The 13,078-nt window shown below is 41.4% G+C and overlaps 4 protein-coding genes across 7 annotated transcripts; 2 read left to right on the top strand and 2 right to left on the bottom strand.

The window, feature by feature from the left end:
* Positions 1-1,845: 1,845 nt before the first annotated feature.
* Positions 1,846-7,377, top strand: LOC114144086 (B-cell receptor CD22-like). Of its 4 annotated transcripts, none has more exons than XM_028016565.1 (10): positions 1,846-2,952; positions 3,094-3,177; positions 3,349-3,708; positions 3,808-4,017; positions 4,817-5,077; positions 5,234-5,494; positions 6,154-6,238; positions 6,343-6,406; positions 6,801-6,985; positions 7,079-7,377. In XM_028016565.1, the coding sequence occupies exons 2-10, from the start codon at positions 3,120-3,122 to the stop codon at positions 7,179-7,181; spliced, it is 1,587 nt and encodes a 528-aa protein (XP_027872366.1). In that variant the 5' UTR covers positions 1,846-2,952; positions 3,094-3,119; the 3' UTR covers positions 7,182-7,377. The 4 variants fall into 4 exon arrangements, with proteins under 4 accessions (XP_027872366.1, XP_027872364.1, XP_027872363.1 ...); XM_028016563.1 differs by having other exon boundaries at positions 1,847-2,952; positions 3,802-4,017; positions 6,346-6,406; XM_028016562.1 differs by having other exon boundaries at positions 1,847-2,952; positions 3,802-4,017.
* A 405-nt stretch (positions 7,378-7,782) lies between these two features.
* On the bottom strand, positions 7,783-9,223 carry LOC114144093 (histone H2B 1/2-like). Its single transcript, XM_028016575.1, has one exon. The coding sequence runs from the start codon at positions 8,686-8,688 to the stop codon at positions 8,314-8,316; it is 375 nt and encodes a 124-aa protein (XP_027872376.1). The 5' UTR covers positions 8,689-9,223; the 3' UTR covers positions 7,783-8,313.
* Positions 9,224-9,317: 94 nt separating this feature from the next.
* On the bottom strand, positions 9,318-11,207 carry LOC114144095 (histone H3-like). The gene is made up of 2 exons (XM_028016578.1): positions 10,851-11,207; positions 9,318-9,770 (listed from the first exon to the last, which is right to left on the bottom strand). The coding sequence occupies exons 1-2, from the start codon at positions 11,177-11,179 to the stop codon at positions 9,452-9,454; spliced, it is 648 nt and encodes a 215-aa protein (XP_027872379.1). The 5' UTR covers positions 11,180-11,207; the 3' UTR covers positions 9,318-9,451.
* A 308-nt stretch (positions 11,208-11,515) lies between these two features.
* LOC114144091 (histone H2A-like) lies at positions 11,516-12,307 on the top strand. The gene has a single exon (XM_028016573.1). The coding sequence runs from the start codon at positions 11,551-11,553 to the stop codon at positions 11,935-11,937; it is 387 nt and encodes a 128-aa protein (XP_027872374.1). The 5' UTR covers positions 11,516-11,550; the 3' UTR covers positions 11,938-12,307.
* Positions 12,308-13,078: the final 771 nt, after the last annotated feature.

The raw sequence follows: 13,078 nt of genomic DNA, 5'->3' as shown, positions 1-13,078 counted from the left end.
CTCAAGGAGACTGGTTCCAGAACCAGAGCCATGCGTCGAGGTGAGACCGACTATTTCTAGCCGGAACCTCTCGACCTCACGCACTAGCTCCGGCTCCTTCCCCACCAGAGAGGTGACATTCCACGTCCCAAGAGCCAGTTTCTGCAACCGAGGATCGGACCGCCAGGGTCCCCTCCCTTGGCCGCCACCCATCACACAGTGCACCCGACCCCTTTGGCCCCTCCCACAGGTGGTGGGCCCATGGGAGGGGGGGCCCATGTTTCCTCTTCGGGCTGAGCCCGGCCGGGCTCCATGGGTAAAAGCCCGGCCACCAGACGCTCGCCATCGTGCCCTTCCTCCAGGCCTGGCTCCAGAGTGGGGCCCCGGTGACCCGCGTCCGGGTGAGGGAACACCAAGTCCAAGGTTTTCCTTCATCATTGGGGTCTTCGGGCTGCGCTTTGTCTGGTCCCTCACCTAGGACCTGTCTGCCTTGGGTGACCCTACCAGGGGCATGAAGCCCCAGACAGCATAGCTCCTAGGATCATTGGGGCACTCAAACTCCTCCACCACGATAAGGTGGCAGCCCAACGAGGAGTTCATTTAACAGTGCTTGTGTGGCGACCACAAAAGTGTGACATTTGTGTTTATGACTTGAAATTGTTAATACAAGTTCTGTACTTTATTTTGGAGAAGAGTTTTCCTTTATTTTTTTATGTGCTTTGTAATATTTACCCCACGCCAGCAGGGGGCGGGTGGCGGTTTTAGTGTCCTGCTTGTATTTTCCCTCATTGCTGCATGACACTTGAACTGAACAAGCCGTTTCCTCGTCTTTCTCCTGTTCTCCAGGTGGGTAAATATGAAAATAGGTTTTTAATCCAGTAATTAGACATGCTGGAACATATTTGGAACATCTGTGAACGTATTTGGAATAGTTATGAGCTATATTAGTTATTCAATTCTTGACTTTGTGTCGTTTTGTTTGAAGAAAGTAACTACGCACGGTGTACATGCTAACGTTAGCCATTAGCCAAGTCTGTTTAATACATGCGCTTCACCCACTTCAGTTTATGCTGGAAAAACCGTTAGAAACTGAAGAACTCAATGTCTATTTTTCTGTTTTGGCTTTTGTAAGGTCCCCACCACCAGTGTTAAAATAGTTTTTTTACCATTAGGATTCAGGATGATAAAAAAAAGTGACTTTAAAAATGACGTTTGGTTTTATGAAGGACTTTAGTTTATTGAACGTCCAATGCAGTACTGTCTTAAGTTAAAAAGTAGCTGGTTAAGGTAACCACTGTCTAATGCGTTTCATTTGGGATAAACAGCTTAGAAAGCTAAGAAGAAGAATGAGTGGATATGTGTTTAGGAAAGAGATGTTTGTTTTGTCGCTAAAAGATGTTTATTTTTGTCACTTATGGACACTGAAATGTATTAAAAAGGTTGAACTTTGAATATATAAACTGTAAAGAAAGAAACTCAATACAACAAGTATGTTTGGATGTAAAACTTGAATAAATTGCTGCATGACACTTGAACTGAACAAGCCGTTTCCTCGTCTTTCTCCTGTTCTCCAGGAGTATATCTGTCAACAGCGGTGCTGTCGCTACGGTACCCGTTACACTTGGTAATTCAATTTTTCCACAACTCCGGTTCTCGTACTCATTTGCCTCTTTTTGTGGATCATGTGAATATTTCGATCACATTGAAAAGTTGTTTGATAAGAACGGATGTGGTTTAACTCTTGAGCGCCACCTAGAAAACTGATCATCTACATCCAGGGAACCACCAAGCCGGCCAATCACCAGACGGCGGCTTGGTGGTTCCCTGGATCTTATCATGGAGGACTTTACGGTGGCGCTCGGCGCCTCCTTTGCCTTATAACATGTTACAAAAACAGTTTTTTTTTTAAAAATCGCTATTGTTTCTGTGGATATCTAATTGAAATATTATGCAATATGAGGGAGATGTGAAAAACAACATAGCCAGTCGATCTTTTCAAACATTTTGTTTTTAATACCATGGCTCTTCAACGTTTATGTCGGCTTTCGGGAATCGTTCTTTGCTTTGAGAACTGTTTACGGAACCTCGAGAACTATGTCGATCTTCCTTTGACGAGTTTCAACCTCTGAAGCAACACACAAGTCAGGACAAGTTCTGCATAGTTTACATGTTTTTGCAGGTTAATTTTAAAAAAGAGAGGCAACTTTCAATATTAGACCAATAAAAGTCTTTCTAATTAGTTATTCTTGATATCTTAATGAGTGTATTACGGAATCTGATAGTATTTTTGCTAGTACTTTAACCTTATCGCATTGTTTATTGTTTATTTCCTGGTATAAAAGCTTAGAACACAGATTAAAATGGATGGTTTTGTTGGTGTTGCTGGAATTGAAGATTGTTGGAAGTGTTGCAGTGCTGCAAAAACCTTCGAACTAAAAACCACAAGTTGGCCGCAAGAGACCAGTCCTCTAAGGTGGGATTTCCTGTTGACTGCTTGTTCTTCTTTTCATTTCTCTACATGCTGCTTGAAATACCAGAAATTTGTTTACAAGAACATGAGAAGCTTCTAATAACAACATGCAAAGCAGGAAATTCCGTTTTTTTTTTTACCCCATTAGTTTCAGTCCACAGCAGTAAACAAAAAGGATGTGAGTGGATTTAAAAACTTTAAAAGTACCAAATGTTACTGTAATACAGACAACACAGAGAAGACTTTTATGATAATAACGCAAATGACTGAAGCACCGTTTCTGACCAACATTTGCATAATTTGTGACAAAAAATTGCACATCAAAATAATAATGATGATGATAAAAATGCAGCACTGGAAATAAAGCAGAGATCAAAATGAGTTAGCAAATTTTCCGGGTTGCTAAAAATAGGAAGAAGAACTAACAAACTGCTCTGTGTGAGTTCCACCCTCAGAGTCGATTCTCTGCAACGTTTCATTGCAACACAGCAGCTTCTCCTGAGGTGAGCAGCCTGAAAATTTATTTGTTTTATAACAAATTACAGCTAATTAGAGACTTTTAATGTTGAAAGACTGTAATGATTAACAATTATAGCAAAATCTGAAAACATAAAACCTTCTGTTTGATTTTCGTTTTGCTGAAGCCAAACAGTTAAAGAGAGAAGCAGCGATGAGTTTTTCTGCAGCAGCAGCAACTGGGTTTGTTGTCCTGTTCCTCTCTGTGACAGGTACTGAAACACGCTGGTCAACTTGAGTTGACAGAGAATCTAGAATATTTGAGATGAATCAAATTAATGGAAGTAATAATCATTTAAAATGTCCCAGTGAGGCATTGTGGGAGGTGTAGTTGTATATTATTGTGAATGAGATCAATATTTTTGATGTTTTCTGTGTTGCAGTGGGACAAGATGAACCTGCCTGGTCAGTTAAATATGATCCATCTCAGATCTGTGCCTTTATAGGATCAACAGTGATGATAAAATGCTCCTATAAATATCCATCTATAATAGATGGAATAAAAACAGAAGTTAAAAATAAAATCTGGTTCACTAAAGGAAATAATCGAGTCCCTGTGGATCTGAAGAACGACTCTAACTATAAAGGTCGAATAACTTATAACTTTACAGAAAGCAGCAGCAGCTTTCTGACAATCAAAGATCTGAAACAAAGAGACTCAGCAAAGTACAAGTTCAGGTTCATAACAAACCAACCAGGTGGAGAATTTACTGGTTCACCTGGAGTCACCTTGACTGTTCTAGGTAACAGATCTGTGTATTTGTTGAGAATCTTTGTGTTTCTGTTTGCATCTTTCCAGATTCATTTTAAAATCAGATGTTCTTGTTCCTTCTACCATCCAGACCTCAGAGTTCAGGTCAGAAGATTAGAGACGCAGACGGAGCTGAAGTGTGAAAGCAGCTGTGATCAAATCAAACCTCCTTCATATGTTTGGTTCAACAAAGAAAACAAAATGGAGGAACAGAGTTCTTCTATAGTCGTCTCAGTCAGAGATGGAGGCAGATATTCCTGTTCTGTTAAAGGACACGACGATCTCCGCTCTCCCTCTGTGTGTAAGTTCACTCCTCATCATATTAACATTTTATTTTACCAGTATTTCTACATGAACCCTAGAATAAACTCTTAATCCTTCACAGATCAATTTACACACATTTATTTATAAAATATAGAATTTTTACCTTTGCATATATTTTGTTTTGTCAGTTTATTAAACATTCACTATGTTTTTGAGCAGCCATTTTACCGAGTAATTGTTTTTTAACGGCTTCTTTTTGAATCAAAATATAAAAAGTAATGCTGCTTTTGTGGCCATTTATGTTGATATTTTGTACATTGTAATTTCTATCAATCTAGTTTTCTTCTTTGGGCAGTTAGAACATGTTTAACTTTGCTTAGAAAACAAATTTATAATTAGTTTTTATCTTTGAAATTGTTTAGATTACTTTGTTAACCTGCAGACCTTCCTATTAATGTAAGTAATTAAGGTCAATTGTTTGGCTAATTTCCTCTGTGACGACTGGAGACTTTTATAAAATTATTATTTTGGCCACTTTTTGAACTTCAAATGTCAGATTCAGTTAATTTTTGTTTTCATTTAAGTTGTAAGATATTTTTAGTAATTGTTGTATCTATATTTTTTCAAGAAATAAAACATATATATTTTTCCAAACAAGTTGGAAGTGCGTTCAAGAACCAAACCACCTGTTGTCGCCCACAGCCTTTGTTGGAAATCTTTGGTGTTGGAACCTAGAAGGCTGTGACAGAAACTCTTATATTCTTGCCTTCTCTCCTCTGGCAATCAGTAAAATATCCAGATGATAATTATACTGAGTTTTGTATTTTTCCCTCCAGATGCTCCCAGGCCTCCCTCTGTGTCAGTGACTCCCTCTGGTGAAATCATGGAGGGCAGCCTGGTGACTCTGAACTGCAGCAGTGATGCTAACCCAGCAGCTAAATACACCTGGAGGAAGAAGAACAACCAATCAGTTGTCAGTACAGACCAACAGTTTGTCCTCAGCTCCATCCTGTCCTCAGACTCTGGACAGTATTACTGCACAGCTCAGAACCAGCTGGGAGAGAAAACATCTGGACTCGTCTCTGTCCAGGTCACATGTGAGTCAATCTGGTTTAACTACAAACATGTTCTGGTGTTTTACTGAGGCGCCAGGAAATAAGCCCTGATAGATTTAATTTTCTTCCCCTTTCAAAGATTAATATATTCCCATTTTCCTCTCAGTTTACCTTTGACCTTTCTGGCCTCTCCTCCAGATGCTCCCAGGCCTCCCTCTGTGTCAGTGACTCCCTCTGGTGAAATCATGGAGGGCAGCCTGGTGACTCTGAGCTGCAGCAGTGATGCTAACCCAGCAGCTAACTATAGCTGGTACAAGGAGGGAGAGGAGGCGCCAAAAGCTTCAGGACAAAACTTCACCATCACTAACATTATGTTCAAGCAGAGAGGAAACTATTACTGTGAAGCTCAGAACAGCAGAGGGCGCTGTAACTCCACTGTGACCATGAACGTTGTGGCAGGTAAATCAAACCGAGGCCACAGTTACAACTAGATACTGGGGGCTTCAGTTTCCACTCAGTAAGACTGAAAAGCTCAGCTGAACTTTTGAAAAAATAATTTTTCATTCTTATGAGAAACCTCAGGAGAAGCCAAACCGCTAAAGGTCTTAGCAGAACGGTAGCACAGCTGCCTCTTGGCTGCGATTGGCCCGTTTTTGCAGCTCTGCCTGTTTCCAGAGTGCAGAAACTTCAAGTTAATTCACTTTATTGTGCCACAATAGCACAACATCATTCACATCAATATAATCTTGTTGAAAGAGATCCCACATTTCCAAATCAATCTAAGAGTCAAAGAGCCAGAACCGGTCCAGATCCACTGGATCCACTGGAATCAGAATAATCTCTGGAAACAGAACCAGCTGGAGCCACGAGAAAAAAGCAGCAGAGAAACAGGCAGGAAGGAGAAAACAGGTTGATAATCAGCAGAACAGACTGGAGACGTGAAACCATGGAAGATGAATCTCATGTTCAGAAGCTGGAGATCCTGATGACTGAGTGTTTTTGTGAAGAGAAATCATTCTTTATAGCGGCTCAGTGTTGAGGAGAAACTGCCTGTAATAATAGTAATTAATAGGAATAATTGCTGCATGTTGTACATTAACTGTCATTGATCTGTTTAGCACCAAGGAACCGAGTCGCTGCTGCTGCTGCAGTTTCTGCTGTTCTCCTGATTCTCATCCTCATCTGCCTCCTTGTGTGGCTCATGTGAGCAGTTCTGTTACTTTGAAGACTTTTTATTTATTTTTTTTAACAAAGTCTTGATTTTGTTTAGCTCCTCATCATCACCTTGTGAAATAATTTCTTTCCAGCAGAAAAACCAAAGTGTGGAAGCAGCAGTCCAGACCTGGAGCAGGACCAGTTCCCAGTGAACAGGTTAGAGGAGAAAATGACTTATTTCTGCTATTTCAACGTTTTTCTTAATTAACTGGATTCTTCATTCTTTAAAAACTCGGGTGAATTATTATTATTATAAATGTTATTGAACCCTGATCTGATGTCCTGGAGTCTTTCTGCATTTGCACGACTTTTTTCTCAAGCTGCCGTTTAAAAACCTTTGGATCTTCAAGAGACAGTTGGTTGGTTTCTGCTTTAGGATAAAATCAAGTAAATCTTCAGTCACTCTTTTCCTTTCATAAAGTTCAACCAAAATTATTTCTTTTCCTTTTAGTTTCTGATTGGGTTCTGCTGTATTTGGTGTCTTCATGAGTAACATTACCCTAAAGCTCTCAGAGCGCCCCCTACTGGTTAATGTGACTGGTGTCCACAGGTGAACCCAGCAGAGGAAAGTGTTGCCTACTCTGTTGTCCACTTGGCAACGAAACAGGAAGAGCCTCTTTACTGCAACACGGTCCAACTTGGTCCAACTCGGCCCAAGAGACACAAGAAGAGGAAGGAAGAAGAGACGGTGGAGTATGCCTCTGTTAACTGTGGCAGAACCAGGACTGATGCAAGGTGAGACGCTCTATAAATAAAAAACATAAAATCTGACCTGATATTTTCTTATTCTGTGTAAAATCTCTATCAACATGAAAACAATTCCTGCAGAACCGAGTCTGAAAAGCAGGACAGTGTGGAGGATCCAGCTGCTTTGTACAGCAAAGTCAACAAACCAGGAAAGAACAGCAGAGAAACTCCTGCTGGTTTCTAAATGACTTTTACTTTGATTCTCCATCAGTTTATCCAGAGAAACTCCTGCTGGTGCAGAAATTATAAAGCACTTTTTGTTTCTCTCTTGCTTTTCTGTTATTTGTTTGCATTTCCTCTAATTCATGTAAAGACCTTTGAATTGACTTGTTGATGAAAATGTTCTATATCAATAAAATGACGTTTAGAGAAAATACAAATCAGAAGCAATGAGAAATCATCCTCATTCTAGATGTTGGTACTTAAAAAAACACACAAAGGCAACAAAGTTTTATTTCATTTGTATTATTATTATTATTATTATTATACTCCAGTTTATTCCAGCATAAATAATTTAATTTGATAAATAAATAAACTGTTTGTTCATAATGTACAGCTAAAACAAATTTTATTTGAATAAAATTCAACCTTAATTCAGCTTTCAGATGATGTGTGTGTTGCAGGTTGGTAACTAATAGATACACAACTTTATACACACAGATCATCACGATCGCCAAAATAAAAGCCAGAACAGACCTGATCCAGACAGGAAGTTTCAACAGAGTCATTTCCTTTGCTGCAAATATTTCTACAACCTAATTTTGAGTTTCATATTGAAGACATGATTCAGCAAATACTCAGGAATTTATATTAATGTACAGAAACTACAGTTCAATTTCTGTTTGGAATTGACAAAAATTACAACTACAGGGTCAATCAGACTGTTTTAAATGTTGAGATATTAAGATTTATTTAAATCCAGAAATTGTTTAAAAAAAGACAAATTAGTCCATTTTTAGATGGAATAATGAAAATAAAAAGTAGAACTGGAGCAAACTGATCAGTTTGCATTGAGCCTTAAGGCATTTTTTACAATATTGACACCAAGATTTAAAAGAAAAATAATAAATCATACAACATTAGTGGCATATGATTGGGTCATTAAGGTCATATTTCTAAAATATATCCAAATGAAGCTCATTTTAAGTTTCCCACATTAGAATAAGTTAGCTTGTTGCTTTATAACCTAAAACTAAAATCAGTTCAATATTAAAAACTGGACACATTCAGCAGAGGATCGTTGCTCTTCAGTGTGTTTGTGGCTCTTAAAAGAGCCTTTGTGTTGTTGTGACCGAGCAGCAGCAGCAGCAGCTGGTTTACTTGGAGCTGGTGTACTTGGTGACCGCCTTGGTTCCCTCAGACACGGCGTGCTTGGCCAGCTCACCGGGCAGCAGGAGGCGCACGGCGGTCTGGATCTCCCTGGAGCTGATGGTGGATCGCTTGTTGTAGTGAGCCAGACGGGAAGCCTCGGAGGCGATGCGCTCAAAGATGTCGTTGACGAAGGAGTTCATGATGCTCATGGCCTTGGAGGAGATGCCGGTGTCGGGATGGACCTGCTTCAGCACCTTGTACACGTAGATGGCGTAGCTCTCCTTCCTGGTCCTTCTCTTCTTCTTGCCTCCTTTGCCGGCGGTTTTGGTGACCGCTTTCTTGGAGCCCTTCTTGGGCGCAGACTTGGCGGGTTCGGGCATTTTTTCTCTCTGAGTTTACAGCACAGAGTGAGCAGCAGCGGAGGGAACCTGCTCTTATATAGAGTGACAGGAAATCCTCCAGCCCCGCCCCCTGACTGTGATTGGCTGAGCCAGCAAGCAGGGAGGAGCTGAGTTCAACAGGAAGATGATTCGTTTCAAATGTTGCGCCAAATTTAACTGAACAAAAAAAACAAACACGGCGGTAGAAGAAACTGAAGGTTTTCACGTTCAGAGCTTCTATAATGTATGAAGGTTTATAGATATAAATAAAACGGAGCAGAACTAGAACGCTGCAGAAGAGCCGAGTGTTAACTACACCTTTACATACATTTATCAGGATTTCTTTATTCTTTACCAGTAATTTTAACTGAAACCAACCAACTGCTGTACAGGCGAGTTAATGAAACAAACTTCCATGTTTCATATGAAAACTTTAGTGTCTTTAGGTCTAAAAAAGTGAAACATAATGACAGAGTTTAGAGTAACTGCAAAAAAGTATAAAGTCATTTTAACATGAACGTTTAGGTACTTGAAATGGTCTAACTACTATTTATAAATATATACATTTACTTTCATACATAATGTCATGTATCTAAATCAAACTCTTAGGGTTTTCAGCCAACACGTTCAGATTAATTTCAATTTATTTAACTGAAAAAGCTCAAGACTTTGGCGACTGAATCAAGTATCTTTGCCCCAGAAGCAGCAGTGGTGGTTCGGCCCTGAAAAGGGCCTTTGGTTCGCTGTAATCACCGGGCTGAGTTTAACCCCCGAAGCCGTACAGAGTGCGGCCCTGCCTCTTCAGAGCGTACACCACATCCATGGCGGTGACGGTCTTCCTCTTTGCGTGCTCGGTGTACGTAACGGCGTCACGGATCACGTTCTCCAGGAAGACCTTCAGCACCCCGCGGGTCTCCTCGTAGATGAGGCCGGAGATTCGCTTGACTCCACCGCGGCGAGCCAGACGGCGGATGGCCGGCTTGGTGATTCCCTGGATGTTATCGCGGAGGACTTTACGGTGCCGCTTGGCGCCTCCTTTGCCCAAACCTTTCCCTCCTTTGCCTCGTCCGCTCATCGTGACACTACGGTGGTTCTCTGGAGTAATGAGTCCACGGCTGGTTCTGCAGGGTTTGTAGCAGTCCTCCGGACGTGTTAGAAGACAGGAGGTTAACCTTGGCCTACTCGGTCTGGACCTTCCCTTTGGCGCCACCTACCGACCAACATCAGGAGGGAAAATAATGCCTCTGAATTTGAGGCTCTGAAACGTTCATTGAAATATGATCAAGTTAAATAAGGACTGTTGGATTATATAACATCATGTGGATAGAGGCCGTTAGAAATATTATAAATTAAGATGCTTTAATGTCTGATAGAATATTAGATATATAATAAATGTAAAACACGATTCTGAATGAATAAGATTTAAACTTGCTCAGGGCTTTTTCCCTTGATCCCTGCAGCATGTTTAGACATTTCTAAGATTATTGTGATCGACTGTTCAAAGAAGCTCTGAGATCTAACAAGACAAGTATTTTCTCAATGATTGTAGATAATAAATGGAGATTAGATAATTTATTAAATCCTCTTGATTGAGGGAATATTTCTAAATATAGGTTTAATTACAGCTACTATAAAAGCGTTAGATTTTTTGTCTACAATGGAAACAGGAATCAAAGGCAACATTTCTTTAAATGACTGAGATCAGATCCAACATACAAGATGAAGGTTTAGATTAAGCCAATATTTTTTATAACTGGGGGAAAAATCATAATCAATAATCAAACATGTTCTATAGATATTTCACGAGGATGAAATAATGTCATTTGGACGGTGCCAAGAATTTATTTTTAATCAAAATGTTCATGAAGAATCACAAATATCTCCTGTTAAAAAAAAAACTTTTTAAAAAAAGTTTTTAGATTTTTATTTACTAGTTTCATTCATCGTGTTTCCAAACATTTTTATTCTGAAACAATGAAAGAAAAAAAGCTCTTTAGAGAAAATGGGTGTGTGGCTCTGAAAAGAGCCTTTGTGTGTGTGTGTGTGTGTGTGTGTGTGTGTGTGTGTGTGGTCAAGCAGCTTAAGCTCTCTCTCCACGGATGCGGCGGGCCAGCTGGATGTCTTTGGGCATGATGGTGACCCTCTTGGCGTGGATGGCGCACAGGTTGGTGTCCTCGAACAGACCCACCAGGTAGGCCTCGCTGGCCTCCTGCAGAGCCATGACGGCGGAGCTCTGGAAGCGCAGGTCGGTCTTGAAGTCCTGAGCGATCTCTCGGACCAGGCGCTGGAAGGGCAGCTTGCGGATCAGCAGCTCCGTGGACTTCTGGTAGCGACGGATCTCCCGCAGAGCCACGGTACCGGGCCTGTAGCGGTGAGGCTTCTTGACGCCGCCGGTAGCCGGGGCGCTCTTCCGGGCCGCCTTGGTGGCCAGCTGCTTCCTGGGAGCTTTGCCTCCGGTAGATTTACGGGCGGTCTGCTTGGTTCTCGCCATGTCTGCTGCTTTCTCTACCGAAACACGGAGAAATATGTCGGAGGGAGCGGAGAGCCGCTGCTGGTAAAGTGTGGGAGCAGCTGGGAGGAGGCGACGCTGCTGGACATGTTGGGCTCCTGATTGGTGAGCGGCTCCTCCTGGAGCTCAGCTCCGCCTGGAGAGCTCCGACCCCCGGCTCAGTCCTCGCTGCTCATTGGAGGAAACTCGCTTGAAAAAGTCCGATCAAAGTCACGAGTGTCCCGCTCTGCTGGAAGCTTTTCTGGTTGGTTGTTTCAGAGACTCCCGCTCTCTCTGCACTCATATAAGACAAGGTTTCAGCCGCTGCTTGACATTTTCCTCCAGTTTCATCTCCAGAAAGAAGAAACTTCAGAATGAGCGGAAGAGGCAAGACCGGAGGAAAGGCCAGAGCCAAGGCCAAGACTCGCTCCTCCCGCGCAGGACTGCAGTTCCCCGTGGGCCGTGTCCACAGGCTGCTGCGCAAAGGCAACTACGCGCAGCGTGTTGGTGCCGGAGCCCCCGTCTACCTGGCGGCCGTCCTGGAGTATCTGACCGCTGAGATCCTGGAGCTGGCTGGAAACGCTGCCCGCGACAACAAGAAGACCCGCATCATCCCCCGTCACCTGCAGCTGGCCGTCCGTAACGACGAGGAGCTCAACAAGCTGCTGGGTGGAGTCACCATCGCTCAGGGTGGAGTGCTGCCCAACATCCAGGCGGTGCTGCTGCCCAAGAAGACCGAGAAGGCCGCCAAGGCCAAGTAGAGCTGCTGGCCGTCAACACTGCTGGACCTCAGACCCACAAAGGCTCTTTTAAGAGCCACTCACCTCTAACCTTCAGAGTGATTCACTGCTATGAGGTTTTTCTTACTTCGTTTATGGATCATGTTGGCCCATAATCTGCATTCAACTATTAAATCATTTCAGAAATATACATGTATTCTAAATCACAAACACTCTGTGTGTTTTTTCCTCTGGAAGATTCATAACCTCTAAATTACTTTTCAGCTGGGAAACTTTTCCTCCTTTAGACATGTTTATGTTTATGTTTTCCTTCATGTTGCCAATTGAGTCACTAGATAATTGAACATTAAAATATTTCTCAACTTGAGACTTTTATCTCCTAAAATGTCTGTGTTCTGGTCCAACCTGTTCTTGAAAACCAGATGAACATTTTTTCTCTGAGTCTCAACTTTTTATTATCATTATCATTATTATTATTATTATTATTATTATTATTAGTATAATAGTGGGTTCATGTCCAGCCCACTTCTCCTTTTTTCCCATAGAACAAAATCACTTCCTTTAATAAATAACTTCACAAAAACCACACAGTCATCTTCTTCAAGAGAAGGGCATGGGGGCTTTTTAACTTAAAATAAATACATGGTTAACATTTCAAATGAAAAAAACATGTTTATTAATACAAAATAAACAACAATGACATAAACAATCACATGTCAGTGTGAACGATTCACCAGAAAATTCTAGCTGAGTAATTCTGCTCAAATCTGCATAAACGTCATAAATTGTAGAAATCTAAGGAACTAGACGTTGTTGTTTTTTTATCCAAAATTACACAGTGGTGTGTGAGATGTAATCTATTTGCAAGGGAAATAGCGTGCTTCTTATGCTGACTATAACACAATGAGTGAGAGTGATATCTGTAAAAACCCGGCCTGGTTTTTCTCAGGAAGTTCCAGCTTCCTGGTCTGATGTCGTCTCCTCCGTAACTTTCCTCTTTCTACTGTGACAATAAAAACATTTCTTTTCAACCTGTGAAGAGCAGCATTGAGCACAATCTTTGCACGAAAATGAATAAGAACGTGGTTTGTTGCTGGCATTAATTTCAATCGCATTAAAAAGAACAACATCACCATATTAATGCAATCTTAGATTACTTTAA

This window comes from Xiphophorus couchianus, chromosome 5 (genome assembly GCF_001444195.1).
Source record: "Xiphophorus couchianus chromosome 5, X_couchianus-1.0, whole genome shotgun sequence".
Classification (NCBI taxonomy): Eukaryota; Metazoa; Chordata; class Actinopteri; order Cyprinodontiformes; family Poeciliidae; genus Xiphophorus; species Xiphophorus couchianus.
This window is presented reverse-complemented; position numbering and strand designations above follow the sequence as displayed.